This window comes from Rhagoletis pomonella, unplaced genomic scaffold, assembly GCF_013731165.1.
Source record: "Rhagoletis pomonella isolate Grant_MI unplaced genomic scaffold, Rhpom_1.0 Rhpom_scaffold_00001, whole genome shotgun sequence".
NCBI classification, from domain to species: Eukaryota; Metazoa; Arthropoda; class Insecta; order Diptera; family Tephritidae; genus Rhagoletis; species Rhagoletis pomonella.
The window spans coordinates 13,671,716-13,695,256 of NW_023458555.1; the positions used below are offsets into that span (position 1 = coordinate 13,671,716).

Consider the following 23,541-nt stretch of genomic DNA (forward strand, 5'->3'; position numbering starts at 1 on the left):
TTTATATTTTTTCAGAAACCTTTCACCGCAAACTCAAAGATAGTCGTGCTGATATGATGGAGTTTGAGAAACGCCACCAAGTCAATGAGAAATTGCGACCGGGAAAAGCGAAAAATGCTTCCGACCTATTCGGCATTCAAGGGAACTTCAAAAAACTAGACATTGATTAAAGTACATTTAAGTGTTTTATAATTATCATTTTGAAATTCCATTGACAAAGTATTGTTTATATGTAATTATGGCATGGTGATAGTCTAAAACTTATCATTAGAAAATGTTTGAGAATAAAATTAATTGGAAAGGAAACATGAAATATAGGAGGGGGAATGTTTTATGTATGTATATTACCGGATAACTCTGGACCACGTGCACCGTTTTCGATAATTCTTTTTTTTTTAGGTTATACATCAAGGGTGGTCCCATACTAATTTGATTTATTTCATTAACAGTAAATTTTTATATGAGCATTGAGGTCGGTTGTGTTTTTTGCTTATAAATTATTTGTTGCAATCGCAAGAAAAGTTATGGCTCACAGTCTGCCAAGTTTTCAGTTGAAATTAGATGATGATGTTGAAAACTTTTATTTGGCGATTTCTTGACCTTAGTCCTTTTAGTGGCCAAAGTATTCAAAGAATGTTTTTTTTTTTAATCCTTCGTCGTCAGCGAACCATTCTGCAACCGAAATTCTGATCAAGTCAAACTATTCGGCGAAAATCTTCACCCAATGCAGATCATTTAAAAAGCAATATCTTCCAGCTTTTCTTGTGTTGTAAATTTTTTGAACGTTTCTCCAAGATAATAATAAGGCTTATGTCCACGCTTAAGCTCAATTGAGGCAGCTGAATTTTGAGTGATTTTTGACATAGCATCTTTCTGATTTGAAGAACTGAAAGAACAAAAAAAAAACAAATTAGTCAATGGAATTTTATAGTTTTCTACATATGTATATTCATATGATATTACGCATGGTGCCTCACTTCAAGAAACTCCCAAAAACAGTCAAAACATAGTTTTGTTTTCATTTTCAATTCTCATTCCTCATACCTTCACCCGACCAAGATCGGTTGTAATCATTGCCAATAATAAAATAATATCTCGCAAGAATCATGAGTGTCTCGCGTCTGGCTTCCGCTCAAGATTCGAGTGTAACTGCGATATGGCTAATAAATGCTGCAGGGAGCACTTCGGCGCCTAAAAAGAGAAAAACTAGGTTTTCTAGGATGAAGATAAATCTAAGTGTAATCGGGCTATCTTCATGCTTAACCAGATTTCTAAGAACGCAGCGGCCGTTACTGTGCACACCAAAGATGAGAAAGATGGCCGAGAGTGCAGGAAGGAGAAGAAGGAGTATGGGATATAAATGACATCTATTACTGAGTCAGCGAGGAGGAGCGTTTAAGAACAACGCTTTCCACCAAGAAGAACCATCGACGATGAGCTCAGACAGTCGGGTCTACGTAACCGGAACGACCCAGATTTATATCTGGCCAAGGACTGTCACTCCAGCAACACTCCCCAAAAAGTCTTTGGGGAATTTGTATGCTGCTACAACAACAACAACATGAGCTCAGACAGGCGCAGTAAGCCTACTATGAGCTGAACGGTTGGGGCATATCCTGACAACCTCTTTTTGGGATTAGATTCCAGTGAGTTTCAAGAGAAGTTATCGGATTTTATGTGAAGATATGATTTCTCTCGTTAATTTAGAAATCTTGGTTTAAAAACCTGTCGCCCAAGGGTCTAACGGCTGTCTGCTATAACCCTTTCTACAGCAGTATAAAGCATATTTAAGCCTTTTTATGTGCCCTTTTCAGCTCCTGCATTAGAACCGTCATCAACTTGGACGACCACACGAATGCTGCAGCTGCCAGATGCTAGAGCCCTATATTGCCTTGCTGCAATGCAAATGCAAGGCCAATTTAAAAGGGGGGGGAGTGTTGGAGCTAACTATGCAGGTGAGTATTTCAGTTAGTAACAATTCTAAGCTTAAGATCTGTAACAAACACAGTGCTTTTCCAGTTATATGTATGGCTGGGAAGAAATTCTCTGCTACTCGAAGGGTACCTAAAGGTGACAAACTTGAGATTATCCGGCGCGGAGACGCTTTCGAATCCACAGCCTAGTTTCCTCAGAAGTCTTTCAACTTGCGTAATATTCCAACAGGCTCAAATAAAAAATGACTCACCTCAAAAATTACGTTAATTCCGGCTGGCTGGCAGCGGTGTGAATTTTCGCTCGCACCTACCACTTTATGCAAAGCTTTCGGTTTCCACTTTCAGCCTTAGCGGTTATTTCTATGGCGCTTAAAAATTGTGTGTGATGTATTCAATAGCAATTATCGTTCCTTTATTCAAGCTGAAATCATAAATAAGACCAGAATTAAAAATGTTCTAAGTTAGTGTGGGAAATTTAGACTTTCTTACCATCACTGCGAAGAAATCGTTGACATTTTGTGGCAGACGCCGTAGTGGAGCCTTCCTTGAAACTGGATCCGCATCCCTCCGGGTGCGTCTTTGGCCAGCATACTATAATTATCCCCCCCCCCTTCTCACCATTTCTTTATTTCTGGAATAAATATGAGTGACCGCGGTTGCTAATCACGTACCGAAGTCCTGCTCTAACTCTTCGTCATCCAGCGTGTTCACATTACCATCCTCAGGGTGACGTCTTTTGAGTTTCAGGTAGACAGAATCTGTACCCAAAAACATCTTGCCGAAACGTGGATAGAGCTTATCTTCTGCCTCTTTATTAATTTGAAGAATCAAATCCAGGCCGTTGGCGTCTGGTTCCCCTTGGTGAAGCACCTTCCAATTCTCTGTTGGTATATCGGTATTTTGCCTTTGAAGTAGTAGTAAAGCGACCTCCGGTTTAATCGCACTAGGTACTCGAACTTTTGCACGCGGCAAATTTGGAATATCCTCCTTAGCCACTACCGCCAACTGTGCACCATCCCATAATCCGTCGAGCTCCCGAACGACCTTTGTGATCCATTGCATAGTGTACTCATCATTGCATTTAAGAATCTTTACACCCTTACACCAACCCGATCCATCAAACGAGGGCGTGGGTTCTTCTGGTTCAGCCTTCACCCACATAACGATTGTCTCTAGTATTTTGGCGTCTACTTGTTTCCACTGTTCCGCCGTGATCTCTCCACCCGGATGGCTGCGGTCGATCAGTGCCACGATAAAATCTTGTTTGGCCACCTCGGGGCCTTTGACCGCCTTCTCGGAACAGCTTGGCCGGTCGTCTGTGGTGACAAGTGGTTGTGAACGAGCACGCTTATGCACCACATGCCTTTCTTTTCCTGCGTACTGCTGTGGTTTTCTTTTTTTAAAACGCATCGTAGTGGCTTCTTCGAAAATCTTCAATTGTTTCTCACTACCATTTTGTTCGATATCATTTAAAAGGCTCTCACTGAAGCGTTTTGTAACGTTTTCTTCAATACAGTTAACGAAATTGGGGTCTTCTGGTTCAAACCTTGGGTTTTTCGAAAAGTATTCTCTACTTTTCGCAATTGCCTCTCGCTCCTTCCTCGTAAGAGTGTGATTACCACCGTGAAGCAATGTTTTCCTGATTGCTGCCTTATATTTAGCGAGAGCTCTTCGTCCTTGCCTGGTGGGTCCCTGCTGCAACCTGTACTCGCTAGCAGGATCTTTGCTTGAGCTTGTAGTTACTGGGAACTTTGTAAGCTCTTTCCCAGCTTTTGGACCTCTATCTAAGCTTTCAAAGTCTATGGGCGAGTCAACCGAAGAATCATCGTTACTTGCTTGCATTTCGGTGTCATTGACAGTCGCATTACAACTGTCAGAGCCTGCATCCACCCTGACAGAGGCGTGACCGCTGGCGACACGCTGCGGAGAATTAGGTCCTCCTACAGTGCGCCCGCCGGTGGTAGCAATCACATCTCCCACCGACGTTTGGGTTGATATCCCAACCCGATCTTCTACTTGTCGTTGTACTTCCATGTTGGTTTTTTTTTTTAATTCAGGGAACCTACCCTTAGCGTTTTTTGCCTGCCGCCAGACACCTCTGACCATAGCTGTAGCCACTCATACATCCCCAGCTTCAGCTGTGACACGAAAGCAAGACATGTATGCTTGTACGACAGCCTCTGCTAGCCTTCTACAAAGCTCTCTTCCCAGCACTTGTCGTGCGATGCTCGCACGCTCCGACAAGTCACCGGTTAGAGAAGAGTTGTACAAGGCCATTGCCCAGGCGGCACCCTCTCGGAGGGTTCAGCCAGAGGATTTTCGCCGCCCTCATCCTAACAGCTACGTAATAAAAAGATGGGCCCAAATTTTACCTTTCTTTATAGTACTAATATTGCGCATAAGCAGTGAAGAGAACTTTGGAGAGTATTTAGAAGTCGTTGTATAGAATATCAAAAAATGTGTTTGGATTCATGGCGAAATTTCCTTACTTAAAGAAAAACTTTTATTTTAAATAATTTATTTGGAAAGAAACCGAGAAAAGCTAACTGTTTGGCCGCGTCGGTCCAGAGGAGAGGGGAGCTAGTTGAGTTAGATTCCGTGGCCATATAAAGAGGTGGTTGGCGTCGTGAGGACAACCTTCATATGCCAGACATGTGTTGGGTATGTCGAGGTCTAGTCTGGAAGTTTCATCTACTGCAATATCCAGACAGCGATTGAGACAGAGTTATGCGGGCCTCCCTCGGCAATTGAAGCTCACTTTTTTCTACAGGCGATGATTATACTCCTATAACGGCATTCACAAGACCGCGGTTAGTGAAGGTCTACCTGTGAAGGCCTATACAGTGCCAGGTCCAGTTGGAACTTATTCCTTAGTTCGTAGAGATGCCTTCTGACGTGCCTTGGTGGCGGGTCCACCTCGAGCAAGTGCCTGTCCGGATACTCACTTCAGTCGTAAGTTTTCTCAATGCTTCCGTAGAAGTACCTCCAGTTAACTTTCTTGGTTCTCCTAAATTTTTTCTTATATGAGGATAATACAGATTTGTACTCTCTCCAAATAGCTTAACTTGCACTGCCCTATCATGTAACCCCTAAGAGTTCTAAGACCCTCCCGGATAAGTTCCAGGAGTCTTTCCGAGTTCCCCCTGAAAGGAGTTTTGAGTCAGTTTGATTCCCATTCCCTTTAGACATTCGGCCAGTTTGCAGCAATCTGAGATTCTACCCAGCACCTAAGTAGCTCTACAGTGAATCCTTTAGTCCCGCAGAAATGCAAGCTCGTTGAGGCTCTACGTTTTACGAGACATTCAGCCCTTTTGTTCACTCAAATCCTTCATGTATCGGGACACACCACAGCGTTACTCTATTATGGGCTCCCAGGTGGTTCAAAAGAGTTGTTCAACTGTTCAAAAGCCTTGATGCCGTTCTAAAAGAGTCTAAGGCGTTTAATGCTGCCTGCCTCACTATCCGACATGATATTTATTCCGGCCCCATTTGTCCTTCTACGAAGACGTTCTCGTACACACGACTTCGATTGCGAAAGCTTCCGTTATAATCTTGGTTCAAATATGACTCCTTTCGTCCATTGTCGATCCATCGGTATACCATACTTGGGTCCCTATGATCACTCTGACCTTGTAGAGCTTTTCGAATGACTAAAAAAAACCTATAGAATAATAACTATTTTAATAACAAAATTAGCTTGACCTTTCAAATAACCTTCAAAACTAAGAGGTTTTCAATTTTATCCTTTTTTGACCTGAAAACATTATTCAATGAAATTTTCAAAAAGTTCTACAACGTGTTTTTGCGGTACTTCCGTCAAGAAAATCATTTCCATTGTTGCAAGAACAGAAAAGCATTTATATTTTTTTTTTTCAATGTTCATCACCTGCTGTTTTTAGGTACATAAAAAAAAGAAAACAAACATTTTGAATAAAAAAAATTAAAACGATTCATCAACGCAAAAATATATGTCAAAAACTTTTTAAAAATTTCCTACTGTTTCAGGTCAAAATGGAAAAAATTGAAAAACCCGTTTTTGAACGTCCCTTAAAAGGTCAAGGTATTCAGTGTTATCGCCAACTTCAGGGGTAATAAATAATTACCATAATTTATAGGGCAAAACAATAAGAATTTCGATAAAATCATATTTGTTCTGCTTTTAATTTTTTGGGAATATTTGTTCAATTTCCACACTGTGCGACGTAAGACCTTTATCTGGCGGCATATCCTCCTATTAGCTATACTTACGTCGTATTGCATAATGTAAATGAGAAGCACTGACCTCGATCAATTAATTCCTTGTTTCCCTATTTGAGATGATGTGAGTTCGCGTCTGCGCCTATTACCATTTCCAGGCCTCTACTTTGGACCTCTTCCGTAAATGCCACTGCTTGGCTGGATGGGCCATACAACAGGAATCGAAGTTTCGAGGCAACCACCACAGTTTGCATTAATACTCTACCCGACTGGGAAAAAATTTTAGTATATGTAAATCTGAAAAGAAAAAAAAAAACTATTTAATTAAGAAAGAATTTAATTACATATTTCAACCGAAATCTTACCTTGCTTTTGGTAATTCCGATGAATTTGTCTGGTTTCTAAAGTTATACGCATCAGCATCAAGTCTTCATCTCACCGCAAAATAGGGGCATTAGTCGGGTAAAAATTGAGGGAGTTGAGCTTTTTTCGCCACCTAATTTAGGGTAATTTAAAATTTTTTTTTTTATAAAATGTACATTTTTTACTTTTACCTTAGTTAACAAACAAAATTATGACACTTATTAATTTTTTTTTTCAATATTTAAAATATTTACCATTTTATTTTACTTGAATATTGTAGAAATTTGTGGAATTCAAAATCATTTTGAGTCCAGTTCTGTTCAGTTGCTTGAGCATAATACATACATATATTATTTTAAAAAAAAAAGTAAATATGGTTGTCATTAAACTAACGGGTAAAATTTCGGAAATAACAATTCATGAATGATGCCAAAAATTACATACAAAATCTAAAAAGAAAAGAAAAAATTGTTGATACTAAGTGCTAAAAAGCAGACGGCAAATTCACACGTTTGAGCCTGTAATTGTCTACACAAATGTATTCAGATGAAGTAATCGCTTAGGCGGTTACAGCGCCTAATAAGAAAAAATTAAGAGAAAGAACTAATTTTTTAATAGTTAACTCAAAACATATCTCATTACGGTTTCATATTTTCATACGATTATTTTATGTAATTTTATTTTTTGTGTAGCAACTATTCCATTTTACAAGTTCAACTTCATTGCTGGGATATTGTTTTCCCTTTTGTTTTTTTTTTAACTAATTCGATACATCTGTATTTATAACTACAAGCTAATCACGGTAATTCGTAATATTATTTGTGAATATTTAAACTAGTACTTATGTAGATACACTTACGACTAGTCGTAATTATAGCAAATTGTATTTAATGCAAGAAATACAGCTACCAGAAGAATATGAAAAGTTTTATGGATAAAGAACGCATGCAATACTTGTATGCGTGTATGCGTGTATGCATGTTCCTATTTATGCGGTCAATTACAAATGTGTATGTATGATCGATCTTACATTTATATTTATTTTCGTGTTGTTTTGCTAGGCTCTTCTAAGATTTCATGAGTAACTTAAATAGAGTACACTTATTAAAATACATCGATATATTTCATGTTTGAATAAATATATAATTTCCATTACGTTTTAAGGTAGCAGAATACTTTTAAAATACTTAAAACTAAGTTTTATTATTATTTTTTTTTTTTTATACATTTCATTATGTAAATTTTGTAGTATGTATGTATGTACAAATATATGTAAATGTGCATGTTTTGCACATGCGCTTACGCAGTACTTCGAGAAGAGTAGATTGGTTTACTTACATATGTATGTATATGTATGGACATATCAATTTATGTGTAGTACGCGATTGCTATTAAATTACTTTAATTACTCAATTCTAAGCGTTTCTATTTACAAATCCTTAAATTAGTAAATAAAAAAGCTAAAGCTAAAATGTCAACTTTAACAAATAAATTATCTCTATTCGTGTGCACAGCACTTCGTTGTTGCTGCTTTTATTTCATTTATTTACAAGTTCGTTTGCAGTCTCGACCTTTCACTTCCTCACCAGCGAGATCGAAAGCGGGCAACCATCGCCCGACGCTGTTGGCGCACGCTTCGTTGTAGCTACTGCCTCCGCTGTGGCTGCTGGCATTGGCATCATTGTCTGCGCTACTGTTGCCACTGTTGCTTTTGTTGTGATTGAGATTCCTTCTCTTCCACCTCCACCGCCTCTTCTATTGCCGCCCGCATGCGTCACATTTTGTGTGCACCCTAACGCTTGTTCATTGCTGCTCCCCACAGCTGTGCAAGCAATCGCTGCTGCGCATCATCACATCTGTGTCGGTCGTAGCACGCCACAAGACATCGATGATGCTGCTGCTCCACTTCCTCCTCCACCACTTGACGCATTATGCATTGTTGCCATTGTTTGTTGCATAGCTTGCGCTGCCGCAGCTGCACGACTTCGAGAATTGCCTCTAGACATTGTCATGGTGGATGATACACCACCACTACTGGCAACACTGCTCATCATACGCTGTTGTTGTTGTTGTTGTTGTTGCTGTTGTTGGGGTGTTAACTGTGTCATCGTTGCAGGCGTTACATTCGATGGCGGTGCAGTTATGGTGGCCATATTGGTTGCGCCAGCGTTGTTGGTGGGCGCAGCACTGGTCAGTTCCCAGCTATTGCCGCGTTGCACCAGTGCGGTAATGGGCAACTGTATATGGTAGGAAAGCGGAAAAATAAACGAGGGTAATTATGTAGGAAAAATAAAATATTTTCTAAACAGAAAATTTTGCCTCAATTAATTATGTATGTATCTTATGAATATATTTGTCTATTTACTTTATCTATATGTATGTACAATACTTTATCTGTATGTATTCACAATTTGGTGAAGATGCTCTACTAAGTATGTATGTATGTATGTACATATGTTTATAGTAGCATAATTTGTGCGAAAGGGTGGGAAATTTTGAATGATTGCCGAGATGTGGGCCAAAAGTCGAGAAGCAACCAAATTGATGTGAAACTTTCGTGTTTGGGGGTTTTGGAGGTCGCTGATTTCGAATCCGCTGCCAGAAATTTAGAATACAAAATGGCGGATCCAATATGGCGACCAAATTTTATAATTTGTTCCTTTTCACCACAAACTCATATAAAATGGGGGGTTTTCGAGAGCGCAGATTTCAAATCTGATGTCAGATTTTTGGAATTCAAAATGGCGGATCCAATGTGGCGTTATCGCTGTGGTGTAGTGGTAAGCAGTGCATCCACTCCGCAGGGCCTGGGTCAAGCCCTGGTCAAAGCAACATCGCAAACAAAAATAGAGAAAAAAGTTTTTTCCTTAACAGCGGTCGCCCCTCGGCAGGCAATGGCAAACCTCCGAGTGTATTTCTGCCATGAAAAACAGCTGTTCATAAAACTACAATCGCCGTTCGGAGTCGGCGTAAAACTGTAGGTCCCTCCCATTTGTGTGACAACATTAAGGTGCACGCAACAAATCGTAGGGGAAGCTCGGCTAAACACTATGTATGTATAAGCGCCAATCTGTTCCCTACAAGACCCTACAAGACAGTTGAGTATCATATGAGTGCTCATATTGTCATTGTCACTAATTACAAAAGTGCTTATCAAAGTATTCATTTTTGTTCAGACCATGGGAAAAAAATTTAATACTTTCCCCTCAATGCCGTCATCAGAAAGTCGTCAGTACTAATAGTCAAACTATTCATTTATACTATCCATACTACGAAAACAAAAGTTTAAATGTGTTAGAACTTTTGCGTGAAGTGTTCAGCAATGTCCTCTACAAGACAAAAATTAATACTTTGATAAGCACTTTTGTATATTACAAAAAAAAAATAACGGAACGTACAAGTCTGAACAAAAAATGCAAAAATTCATATCATTCTTTCCTTTATGTAGGTGTTATATTCTTCGGGGAGCATCCCCTTAATAATATATTACAGCAAAAAGTTTAAAACAGCGGTTTCTTTGCATCTTTGTGGACTGCTTCTTTTCAAACATCGAAAGCACGACAAAACACACGTACAAGTTTTCTAAGGAAAAGCCCATTATTTATTCAAAAAGTACGAGAAAGTGCAACAGCCCACAATTTCTAAGTTAAACGTTTGTATTGCTCACAAAGCTTGAAGGCCATCAAATGAAAACAATTGTTTATTGGGTGACAGGTAATAAGGTCAATTGACTTTATTTCCCACCCTGGTGCGAAATAAAATCAATTGACATTATTACCTTTTCAAAAGCGAAATAAAGTCAACAAAAAGTTGGAAATAAAGTTATTGACGCTATTTCCTCATTCAAATGGAAATAGCGTCAACAATGTTTAAAGTATGTCGATTCATAGAAAAAAATTTTATTCTTACAATAAACATTGCCCCGTAAGTGTTGTTTTTTAATAGATGAAAAGGGTTATTGCCAAATCTTGAGTGTTGTGATATTAATCCACACACAACCATGAACTACCACCAATTGATTTTATTAAAACAATTTAAATTACGAATATGTAAAAACACGAAACCACGGAAACTAAACGCCTGCGCACAGCTGGAATACAAGAAATATTTGAAGAAAGAGTATAGAAATGATCCAAATCCATGTATCGATACTTTAAAAAATGACTTTTGGCCAGCAAATAGTAGCTGCCAGACCATAGTGCAGAGGTTCAAAGCTTAAATTTTTTGTGAAGACGTTTTTCTTTCAATTGTGTGTCAAATAATTATCATTTCAAGAGAAAACAAAATAAATATTTTCTATAGGATTTTGTCCGAACTTTCCGTAAAAAAAAATGTGTTTAATTTTTTTTTTTCAAATTTCGACATTTTTGTTTTTTGTATATGTATGTCTAATTACGCTCAAATGAAAGTCTGGAATCTCTCTTCTGAAAAGATGCCTAACCTTTTATGTAAGCATACATATACCGTGTGAATAATTGAAGACACTTTTCTGAAACCATCCCACACCGACATTGTTTAGACTTACAGGTCTATTTATTACTAGTTTGAGTGGATTCTAATGAATTTGTAGGTATTTTTGGTTATTTATAAGTGTGAGCTGAAAAGTGTTTACATACAAATCAAGCAAAATTTTACAAACAATATTTTACAAACAATATTTTTATATATTTTGAGGTTATGTTGAAGTTGTCAGAAGTTACCATTTTTTACTAGAAAGCGATGCTGTACTTTTTAGTGCTACTCTCTCGCTCTGAGCGAATTTATACTTTTTTCCCAGTTTTACTAGTTTTAGTCCGAAAAATACGGGATCGGACCTTATATAAATTTTTTAAATCAAAATTCCTTAACGTATATTTCACGGCGAATTAATATAAGGTGATAGCAGGAGTACAAAAACAAAAATTTACATATATTTTGTTTTTGCTTTGGCGGCATAAACTGTCAAATCTGCAAGAGTGTGTGTAGAAATTCCAACAAAATTTTTCAATTTGATATCAGAAGCCGTGCGGCGAAACACATACACAAAATCAGCTGAGCTAGTAACACCACCTTATTAGTCTGTTCCTTTGAACTTCGGACTAAAACCTGTGGAACTGTCAAACTACAATTTTACGCTCTCAAATGAGAGTAAAAGGAGAACAGATGCAGAAGTGCATAGGAACGCAAAAAGCACTATTTCCTGTAAAAACGTCAGACGGTTTGTTTACATGCCATTGGTACTACACTGATTTGGCCGAAATATCACTAAATAATTATTAAAATTTAAATCGAAAGTCTACTTTCCAGTGTAAACAGCTAGAAATCCTTTTTGCAGAAATAAAAATTGCAAGCTGTAACTGCAACTGAAATGACGCAAATCGCTTTCGAGAAATAATTTCAACTTGCTCCTGCTGTCAAACCAATCGAGTGTTGCCGTGCGACGCGTTTTTTGGCACATTTGTAGAACATTATAAAAATGTTGAAAAAAAATATAAACAAATACCTGTAATTAATTAAGTCTACTGATATGGAGTATTTAAGTATTAATGTATTAGGCATTTTGTGACTGTTTTGTGCGCATTTAAGCAGGTTTAGCATATTTTTCAGGTCAATAGTTTTGTTATAAACGTAAAAAAGTTTGGTAATATAGTTAAAAGTGGACTTGTCTGTATTCACCGTGTAAAGAGACAGATAGTATTAGAAAGTTTGATTTTCAGAAATAAAAACTACTTTCGAAAGAAAGTATTACATGCAAGGTAATCCCTCTTTTGGAAATTCTTGAGTTTGACAGACTTTTGAAAATTACTTGCACTTGGCACGTCTAACAGCATTTATAGTGCTGCACGATTAATTAAAAAATAATTTCTCGAAAAAATTATATTCAACCACTTACCGGTATATTGACACGCTGCACAGAGTACGTTGAGCCACGCAAATTTCCACCACTACTATTATTTGTTCCAGCATTGCCGCACTGCGGCACAGTGCGTAGGTAAGTATTGGAGGGCAATTTCAGCAGCTCTGTCGCTGCTCCTGCTGGTACTGATATACCGCTGGCATTGGCAGCGGCAATTGTTGCCATCGAGTTGCTACCGATTACATTACCAGCACTGCTAACCGCATTTGCTACAGACTGCTGATGACTCATTTTTGATGCGCCGTGTTTATCCTTCTTGTTGCCCATTGTTTTATTGTAGTGTGAGGCCTGTTGATGCGCCATTGAAGTTGTTGTGGTGACAGTCATTATATTGCTACTAGAAGCTTTACTCCCACCACCACCAACGCCAAGTAACTGCTGCTGCTGTTGTTGTTGTTGTTGCCCAACAGCCGAAACAGTCGTCGTCATAGTGCTACTTGCCGTTTTGGCCAAACTATCGCAGACATTAGCATTTGTCGGTCGCGTCTGTGCGCAGGTTGCCGAATGACGTGACCAATGCATTTGCTGACATGGATAATCACAGTAGGATGTATTCCAACAGCAATAGAACTGCGCCTCACGTCCACAATTCGAACACCACTGCTTCTTTTTAGTCTCCTCTATGGAGCGCAGACGTTCCTGCTCGCATTGTTTGCGTATCTCGTTAGCGATGCGTGTCTTTTCGTTCTCCATGCTTTTGCGCATTTCGCAGAGCATCAGATCGGAGGTGCGTTTCAGTTCAGCGATTTCTTGCTCATATGCCTGCTTGGTGCGTTCGAGTTCCATTTTGAGTAGTGTTATTTTGGCTTGCAATACGGGCTCTTCGCCAACAGACATCTCCAGCATGGTATCTTCCATGACAGATATAAAAAAGTCCGTCAACTAAAAATGCAAGGGAAAAAATTAAATTTAAAATGAGAAGAAATAATGTTAAAATAATATATTTAACCTACTTTGTGTGCATTTTCCACCAGCGTCTGACATACCGGACCCGCCTGCGAAGGGAACATGTTCGCGCCATCAGATTGCAAAGGACCATTCGGCCGTTGTACCATCTTGGGTGGACCACGACAAATCGCATCGGTCACCATAGCTGCCAGACTGGGTGTAACAAAATCTCCATTGGATGTGCTCGGCACTCCACTTGCGCCGACCGCAGCGCTAACCGTCTGCTGTGTAGGCAGTTCGACAGCCGATGATATGGATATGCTGCCGCCAACATTACTGCTGCTGTTGACCACAATTGGTAGGTTTCCAGTCACAGAGGCGATAGCTGTGGGCGCTAATAAATTAGTTGACGGAGAGGACAATGACGACGACAGGCCCGCCAATGGCGGTGGCGCCGACATCGTCAGCGGCGTAAGCAACGCCGGGCCGCTGGATCCCATACCGCCGCCATTGCAGCTGATAAACGGCGTGGCTATTGAAGTGCTGTTAATGGTGGCATTGGCATTGGAATTGGAGCTGTTGTTGTTGTTCGCATTAGCAGCATTGCTATTGTCGCCTAACACCGCCCCGACCGCAGGCGTTTTAGAAACAGCAGTCAGCGGCGGCACAGGAATCGAATGATTGCTGGTGTTGCTGCTGCTAGTGCCAACGGCGGCATTTCGCTGTACCTCATGCGGGGACCACGCTTGTCGTGGTATGGACACCATGCTATTCTTTAGCAGCGTGCGTTTCAAATCGTTGCTGGTTGCCAAAGGCGAAGTAGAGGGCGGCGGTAGACCAGGCGATGGTAGCGGCGCAGCTGGAAAATTGCTACGCGCAGGACTAATATCGGTTGTGCCCCGGTTGGGGAACGATTTGCGAGCACGCTGCTGCGGTGGCAGTTGCAACGGTTGTGGTTGTGGTTGTGGTTGCGTTTGCGCTTGCACTTGCACTTGCAATTGAGCTGGTGACTGCGATTGTGGCAGTTGTTGTTGTTGTTGTGGTGGCTGTTGCTGCTGCTGCTGCTGCAGCGATGCACGGTTTGTTGCATTGCTAGCTACAACAACGCTCTTTTGTGACTGCTGCGGGGGTTGAGCGACAACCGAGGCCGGCAAGGGACCGTATGGTACGCCGCGCGCATTCAAGCGCCTGTTGGGCGGACTTGCGTGCATAGCTGCCGCAACCGCCGTAGCTGCATCCATTGCAGCCGCTGCCTCTTGTGCAACCTGCGCTGGTGATTTCAGGGTCACTAAAGTGGCCTGTGGATTACGCACGTTTTTCGCATTCACGCGCTGTATCATTGTGTCGCCAACACGTACCGCATCGGGCAGCGGATTTGGGGCAGCTGTTGTGGGCTGCATGTCGATCGCCTTATCGCCAGCAGCCGCGACAGAGCCGAGCGCCGGCTGTGTGGAAGCGGTACAAACAACGTTGCTAGCGACATTGATCTTCGTTGACGTCTCCTCATCGTCGGACATAACTTCCTGCTTGACTAGTGACAAGTTTGGCGTAGTGACTGCTGGCAACGGGACTTGAGCAGCAGTAGCGCAGCTTGTCTGTGCTGCCGGCACAGCGGTCGATGTAGCCGCACCTGTTTTCTCATTGGCGGGTACCTTTGCAGATGTCTGCTTTTTGTCCTGCCTACCCACATTGGCGGGCGTTTGTGAATCTGCTTCATCATCTGAAGTAAATTCTCTTTTAATCTCTACAAACGGCACCAAGTCCTTTAGTATATGCGTGTCAGCTGCGGATTTGGCCGCACCTTTTTTGTTCTCTTCCGTTTTGGGCTTATCACTGCCGCTACCATTTTCGGTTTTACTACCGCTAGCGCTTTTACTGTCGCTGGTGTGGGATGTAGCAGTACTCTGCAATTGCGTTTCGCTAACGACAGCTGTAGCAGCAAGCGCGTCCTTCCCTACGAGCTGTGTGACAGCTTGTGTCTCGTCTGGCGTTGCATTTGCCGACACCGTCAACTTCGTTGATTCAGTTGAAGCCTTCTTGGCTACCTCTTTCGATATTTTCTTAATTGTCACACCATGCTTATTTTTAACTAAATTCTCCATTACCGTTTGAGCATTATTTGTGGGTGGCGTTAGTGCTATTGCCTTTGCCACCGCAGCTACTTCTTCCTTGACACACACAGTCGCGGTCTTCACTTCCGCGTTCAATGTGGATGTTGCACTGGTGTTTGGATTCGTAGCGACAGGTTTTGTATCACCGTCCGTGGCAACTGTTAAAGTATTTCCATTTGCGTTTGTTTTGATGGTAAGCAGTGGTACACGCGGCTCATTTTTGGCATGCTTCGTACGATGACGCTCAGGTTCGACCGCACTACCCCCGCTGGTGTTTGCGCCTCCGCCACTATTATCAGCACCATGCTTGCGTTTACCCAATGCGTTATCTCCGGTGTTAACAGCGCATCCGCTTGTAGGCTTAGCAGTGCTACCACTCGCAAGCAGTTTGTGCTCATCCTCCTCTTCATCGAATTTTATCATCTTCGGCATTGGCAAATCCAGATCTTCGCTAGCCTCCTTCTTGTGTTCGCTACTCGGCTTTCTTTTTAAAATTACTGCAGTCACCTTTGATGATTTGCTATCATCAGAGCTCGCTTTGCTCACCACCTCATACTTGGGTGCAATTTGGGATGTCTTTATATCGCCAACACTCGCCCCAAGTCCATTACCACTGCCCGAGGACACGCTGCAGCTGGATTTCTTATTTGGGCTACCAGAATGATCTGAATCATTGCCCGATTCTGTGGCACTCGCTTTTTTTATAATCGACAAATGATTATCCGCCGTCTTCACAATTTTATATTGCAACGAGGGCTTCGGCACCAACGATTGTTGCCGCTTCATATACTCCGTCACGCCGGGCATCATCATTTCTAATTGCTGCAATTCCTCTGCCGGTTCGTAAGGTGTTTTAATTTTGGCATACTTAAAAGCGCCCACTTTAACTTTTATCTTCTCAATATGCAACTCCACCTCTTTAATGCAATCGGCCAATTCACGCGCTGAACGCTTACCAGTTTGTGTATTCGGATCCTGCTCGGAGTATAGGAAACAATCTTTGACCGGCACAAACGCGCGATCATGTTCACCGAAAAAGCGCACATTCACATGGGAGAGACCCTGTCCTGGTCCCATGGCTTTTGCCGGCCAATAGGGAAATCCCTTCAATTTTGCCCAAAGCAAAAGATGTGGCTGGGAGCAAACATCAACAAACCAATCTGGGCGCGTGTTTGCATTCAAATAACATTCGCCACAGGTGTCAATCTCATTGGCCTCCTGACGGCACACCTTCAATATGGATTTGGCAGTGAACACCTCTTTGCTAGAGGCTGAAAGAGAAGTTGGGAGTTGTAAAGTGTGTGATTTTGTGAAATCAGTTTCTGATGGGTACTCACTGCCACAGCCACTGTTTAAAATGAGTGCATTGTGTAGTATCCATTTTGTTTCATTAAGAAACTCCTCTGAGCAACGGAATGCCCGTTTCTCGACCTTTTCCTGCAACGCTGTGAACGTAACTGGATTTACAATGTACTTCGAGTAGTGTAAAAGATCCTCGTCGCTGTAGAGGAACTTTGGATACTGCAAACGGGAAAGCGAAAAGTAGGATCATAAGAATGTAAGAATCATAAACAATTTCAAATAAAGCGTGTTTAATGTAAGGCACATAGAAACATTTATTTTTAAAGTTCTGGTAAAGGAAGCACCACGGAAGCGAGTCCTCATTCTTTGGTCGGAACAATTGAAATGAAGGAATACGTCCTAGTAAGGCTCCCCTACATAGCAGGGGGTTTAATAACATACCTCCCACACCTCAGCTTTGTCCGGACCGTATATGTATGGCTTATTTATTTATATTTGAAAAAGGCTAGACATTTTTGATCAGCAATTGTCCTCCCCGTGAAGATGGAATATCCAATCATTAAAGTTTTGTTACAAGAAATCCTCAGCACTTATAATTTATTCTAACATTTTTAAACATACAACAAAATTTCTAATATCTTTACACTCTCAACGCCATCAAGTGCATTGAACAAAAAAAGTGATTCGCATAAAAATAGGTCAGACATGTATTTAAATTTGTATCATTACCCTGCAATTATATATACATACATATGTATGTATGTACATGGATATGTAAAAATTTAAGTGGCATATAGAAGCAAAGCAATACGAACTATCTCAAAGCAGTTGGTTTTCATTAAATCCATTAATATTGGAAAAAAAAAACGAACGGAAAGAAAACAAAGTCACATAAATGTGAATGCATAAGGAGAAGGTAAACAGACAGAAAACAAAACCCGCGCAACACAAAAAAACGCTCTTAATCAGCATTTCGCCGCATTCAGCAAAGAGATGTACAAGCCGTAAGAATGAGAGGAGGGCGCATACACATGTACACATACGAAAAGAGCAAATGAATGTAATGCAGACATTTAAAGAGCAATAAGTAAGTACTATGCAGCTTGAATAGCACGATGTATCATTATTGCTTGAAGAATAGGATGAATGAATGAGTGTAGGTAAAACAAGTTTGTCACACAAACACCCAGATATAAATGTTGGAATTAGTAATGCTAAGTGCATATGTAAATATTAAATACCGCAAGTGGCGGTATCTAACCTGCACTTTTTAGTATGTATCTATTTTCATAAATATATGCAACTACATACATATGTATGTATGCATTTATATGTACATATATAAGCACACATTCATACATTCATACATTCATATGTACTATATGTGTATATATGAAGGTACTGCATGCATTTATTTTTTGTCTGGAACATTACAATATTCGAGGTTTGACGTGTGTATGTACGAGGGATGTTAATTTTTCAGCTTTTTCCGATCCCGGGATTTTCGGGATGTCCTTATCACAATCGCTGGGATCCCGGAATTAGTTCCGGGATTTAGATATTGATTACTTTTCAACAACTTAAATAGAAAAAAATGCTTCTGTATTGTTTGAGAAGCTCTCCTTATCATAAAATATATAAATAAAAAATAAATGGGTTTGAAACCTACTATTTTTTTTAAGTGGCATTTTTATTTTTTCACTCTCACGTCTGGATTTATTTTAAAGGACTTTGTAATTTAAAAGATATGAATAATTCCAAAAATTGTTTAAAAATTTCAATGCAATGTAGAATAAAAAAATGCAAGAGGAAATTTCTTTAGAATTAAAAAAAATATATATTTTTTTTGGATTCACATAGACGAATAGGTAATTTTTTGAGCTGATAAAGTTAGAAGGACGAAATTCGAGGTTGTTATCGAGTTTATATAAGTCCTTACTATTTAATTTTTTCAAAACCAAATATTGCAAAATCTCAGGGATAAAATTTTAAAAGGACATTTTCAATACTTTCCAGTCCTCGTGTACCAAAAAATTGAATATGTTTAAATTCTACAGAATTTCCTCTTTAATTTGATAACCATACTCGCACTGAATTTTTTAAATCATTTTTGAATTACTAACGTCAGAGTGAAAAACTAAAAACGCACCTTTACTATATTTGGCCCATGGCTTCGCGAATATATTGATATTTGTGTTTAAAATTTACTATCGCGCGATGTTATATGTATAATAAGCTAGACATTGATAAAAAAAAACATTAATTATTAAATAAAAAAAGAAATATAGCAAATACTGGCCAAGGAGCTGTTAAACTAGCAGTTAACGTGATCCAAGTTGAAATTGGTGCTTACTATGAGAATGAATGATACACCGTTGCCAAGGTATTTAGAAAACCGGCAATAGTATATATAGAACAATTATAATATCTCACCGATTTTCCAAGTGCATTTTTAAAGCTTCTTTTTATTGATTATAGGGTACCGTTATCAGAAAAAAATTAAAGCTCTCTAGAGACAAGTACGAAGAACTTGTTAATATTTTCACAACGGTTAATCATTTATAGAAATCGGACAGATTTTACGTCGGTGGGTGGTTAAGCAACTTCATTTTCGATGACTTTTTCACGCTATTTAGGCAGTAACTGCCATAAAATTTGCGTATCTTTCCTCAAAACTGTGTCATTGTTCACATAAACTGGGTATTTTGCATAGCCCACAATAGTAAAAAGCTAAAGTGGGGAAGATTTTTCACTACATTGGATATGACCAATGGATATTATCAGGTCTCGATCAAAGAAAATTGCAAGAAATACACAACGTTCCTTACGCAGCAGGGACTGTATGAGCATAACGTGATGCCGTTCGAGCCAGTGAATGCATCTACGGTATTCTTCGAAATGGTGGTACGTATAATGTCGTTACTGAAGCACAGGGACAAGATTATAAGTTAAGTGGACGAAATGATCGTAGCTACTTCGACTTGCGAAGAAGGAAGATAGTTTAACGATAGGTATTGGAAGCGGTAAAGGAAGAGAGTCTTACGCTTCGACCTTCCAAGTACCGATTCTTGGCGAACGAGGTCATTTTTTTGGGACACAATACGTCTAAAGCAGGTAAAGCTCCGGGGAAAAAACGAAGGCGATCTGTGTTGAGGAGTTACAACGAAAGCAACAACACCACTTCTTAGACGTATTGACAAATGGTGGCTGAAATTACAAGAATTCGATTTAAAATTGTTTATCGACAAGACTAAAAGATGCAGCATGTGGCAGGATTACGAAGTCAACAAAGGACGGTTATATCGCAAAGTCAATGGCGAGCGCCGGTTGGAATCCCTCAAGCAGTAACCTGGCGTATTACGAAAACTTCCCATGACGATTCAGGTCACTTTGCTGTTAAGAAGACACTCCAGTGACTTCAACGAAATTTTTGGTTACATCGAATGTGACGCTACGCTAACATGGGCCGGTCCATGAAAGTCAAGAGAGGCCGAACTGTAAATGCCAATCAGACTCGATCAGTCGTCAATTTAATTATTATAGATTTATTTTTTTAATAGATCTGTGTACTTTTATTATTGTTACTGAGCTTTGTACAACGATTATGTTTATTAGGCAAAATGGAAAAAGCAACGAAGTCTAAGCGGTAAAAGTTATAGCTGCCGCACCCGCATCATCGATGTGCAAAGTCAAAAGCGCTAACCACTGAGCTATGCACACCCCGTAAACTCTTGTTGCTAGTTCATTTCCTTAATCAACCTACTACTATCAAGTGCAGCTGATTTGCCGCTATTTAAACTTGACAGGGTGGTTGTTATTGCTATTGCGGTTTTGCAATTGGTACTTACTTCCCTTTAACAGGATTATTATAATATTAAATTCAAATGATTTTAACACCCCATTCTCAAAATCGCCACGCCTTAAATTCGAGCTTTCTTCTTTTTTGGCACTACAGCCTTTCCGGCTGAGACCAAAAAACTTTGCATCTCCTCCTAAATGTAGACAGATGTTTCTGAATATATATGCCCAGCAAAAAACACGATTACCACAGAAGCGAAAGTGTAAACGAGCTAGGCGATGGGAATCGCTTACGCTTTCGCTTCAGGAAGGCCTTATTTTAACATGGGCATGTCATTGGCGGTAAGCCCTTACCCGCAGCATTACCTTCAAACGAAGGGAGAACGCATGGATAAACAGAATCCAGAGAAGCGAACAAAGAATGCCTTACAGAGAAACTAATGTAGAATGCCCAGATGAGTACATACTTATTTATATTAAATCAGAAAATGTCTTAAAAGATTCAAATTAATTAAAATTTTTATAAATCAGTTTTTATACAAACATATGTATGTGTTTGGGTATTTAGATTTTACTTAAAAATCGGTATGTACATACATGCATATTTAATTAAGCTTAAAATTGTACTTCCTCACTCATGTACTTCACTTCATTGACTGACTTCAACTTCGCTGCAAATTGAACAAAGCAAAACATGATTTTTATGCGAGACAAATTTCCACAGAAACTAACGGTAGGAAAAGATTTTTTGGGTATTCATTCTATTTTTCAGCTGACTAGGATGCAGCATTCTACTTTGCATTCCCCGAAATGAAGCAAAGAAGCGAAATAAAGAAAAAAAAATTGTAGGACATTCTACTTTGCATTCCCTGAAATGAAGCAAAGAAGCGAAATAAGAAAGAAATATTATAGGACATTCTACTTTGCATTCCCCAAAATGAAACAAAGAAGCGAAATAAATAAAATATTGTAGGACATTCTACTTTGCATTACCGACAATGCCTAAAAGAAGCGAAAAAATTCGAAGGCATTACAACGCTATGCCTTCCAGAACACGTTACCACTAAAAGCGATTACCGATTTTTTGCTGGGTGGGATCGAATCCAGGCCCTACAGAGGGGTAGTATGTACCTCTAACCACTCTACCACGGCGGGCGCGTACATAGCTCAAAAAATACGATATAAATTTCAGATGGTGTAAACTATAGTTGCGTTTTTTTACTCATTTCCAGTAAAATCCAGTAAAAGTTTTTACGAATTTTCATGTTTTGGCGTTTTCGTACGCAAAAACTTGCAAAGTAGGGAAAATTGAGAGAGCGAAAAATGACAGCTGAAGTTGCAAGTTTTTACTGGATTTTACTGGAAAAATTTTTACTTGTAAGAGATTGCCAGTACGAAAAACAGCTGATCGCATGTTGCTGGATGAAATTTAAACTAATAAGGAAACTGTTTGTGGCTTTTTATTGTTGAACTTCACAAAATAAACCTATTTAAATACAAAATATATTGTTTTATAAGGAATTTGCTGCGAATAAACAACCAATTTATCAGCTGTTCATGAAACTTGCAAATTATTACTGGAAAAGCGTTCGCGTACTTTTTTGCAAATTTTTTCTATGAGAGCGAATTCTTAGAAATAAAGTTACTGGAGAGTTACTGGCAAGTTACTGGATAATTTGTAAAAAAACACAACTTATAAAACTACTCTTAAGATGAGAACCAGTAAGAGCAAAAATATGCGCAAATGTACATACATTTATGTAAATATACATACATATGATTTCGAAATATGTTGGAAACACAATGCAGTAATGAAATGAAACACCATCGAAATGGCTACTAAAACAGCAATAGCAACCAACTTTAAATGTATAGGTTCCGGGTATTTATGTATTCATATCTACATATATACATTACATATTCAGTACATACTACATATTGAAACTTAAAACAGCGATTAGTTGTTGCTGCCTCAGTTGTTTTTGTCTCTGCTTTATAAAAGCTACCAGAAACTTCTGTGAATCTAGTATGCATACACATGTATATATGTAAATATATATATATATATTTTTTTTTTTGTATTTAGATGTCCATATGTAGAGATAATGTTCGTGAAGTGCACGATGAATGATGACAAAGCCAACGAGCCGAGCACAAACCCCAAAACAAAGAAAAAAAAAAAAAACTACTTCGATAGCAAACGCGTCGAGGCATCATGTGATGTCGATGAAATGAAATACAATGGGTTCATTTGTACATACATATATGTACATAAATATGCCTTTGGTTTTGTGGGTATAGTAAATGAAACAAGAGAGCAGAAAATATTTGCCAATTTGAAAATTTTGAAAATACGGAATTCATAAGGAAATTTAATTTTATTGCCGCATAACCGGGACAATTATTTACTTATAAAAATTAAATCAAAATGTTATGGCATTTTCGTTTCTACAAAAAATGTTGCCTCCTCATTGCCCTCATACTAATGTTTGTGCGAAGAGGTTAACAAGAGGGTAATATTTGTGGGTGGAAGCGAAACGTCAATAATGCCAGTCATTTTACCAGGTCATGCAACTGCAACTCAAAACATCTACTTTAAAAAATTTTGTCATGAATATTACAGCGTTCAGAATATATTCATAAAAACTAATGGAATTGGTTGATAAGTTGAACCAATTCATTTTGTTGTTGTTGTAGCAGCATACATATTCCCCAACAAATATTTGGGAGTTGTTGGAGTGACAGTCCTTGGCAAGAAATAAATCTGGGTCGTTCCGGTTACGTAGCCCGATTTAAAAGTACACATGCATGTCGCACATTTGCTGAAAGAACGTCAGAATATATTTAAAAAAAAATCCACAAAACGCATTTAAAGTTTTTATCCAGAGTTTCCCTTTGTCACAACACAAATGGGAAAAAGCTGGCATCAAACCAAGGCGAAGTAATATAAAATTTCGCCTTACATCCATTATATGGGTTGACGACAATAAATTCTGCATACTTAACTCCAAAAAAAAACAACAATTGTTTGAATTATGACTTTCCCTCAGCA

General features: G+C 39.2%; 3 protein-coding genes across 8 annotated transcripts in view; 1 reads left to right on the plus strand and 2 right to left on the minus strand.

Moving 5' to 3' along the window:
• LOC118739383 (alpha-tocopherol transfer protein-like) overlaps nucleotides 1-306 on the plus strand; it is an 18,814-nt gene extending 18,508 nt beyond the window's left edge. The window contains exon 5 of the mRNA XM_036470666.1: nucleotides 16-306. Within this exon, the coding sequence (XP_036326559.1) occupies nucleotides 16-170 (155 nt within the window). The 3' untranslated portion in view covers nucleotides 171-306. The remainder of the gene's footprint in view (nucleotides 1-15) is intronic.
• On the minus strand, nucleotides 167-4,274 carry LOC118739375. Its single transcript, XM_036470654.1, has 3 exons — nucleotides 2,424-4,274; nucleotides 2,186-2,355; nucleotides 167-886 (listed from the first exon to the last, which is right to left on the minus strand). Exon 1 carries the CDS (start codon nucleotides 4,038-4,040, stop codon nucleotides 2,598-2,600), a length of 1,443 nt encoding a protein of 480 aa, XP_036326547.1. The 5' UTR covers nucleotides 4,041-4,274; the 3' UTR covers nucleotides 167-886; nucleotides 2,186-2,355; nucleotides 2,424-2,597.
• Nucleotides 4,275-7,242: 2,968 nt separating this feature from the next.
• The window catches only part of LOC118739389 (protein kinase C-binding protein 1), a 28,318-nt gene continuing 12,019 nt past the window's right edge, over nucleotides 7,243-23,541 (minus strand). For 4 of the 6 annotated variants that reach the window (XM_036470687.1, XM_036470695.1, XM_036470702.1 and 1 more), the window contains 3 exons: nucleotides 13,344-16,910; nucleotides 12,367-13,272; nucleotides 7,243-8,731 (listed from right to left, as the gene is read on the minus strand). In XM_036470687.1, the coding sequence (XP_036326580.1) occupies nucleotides 8,345-8,731; nucleotides 12,367-13,272; nucleotides 13,344-16,910 (4,860 nt within the window). In that variant the 3' untranslated portion in view covers nucleotides 7,243-8,344. The remainder of the gene's footprint in view (nucleotides 8,732-12,366; nucleotides 13,273-13,343; nucleotides 16,911-23,541) is intronic. The other 2 variants (XM_036470720.1, XM_036470711.1) reach the window with 2 other exon arrangements.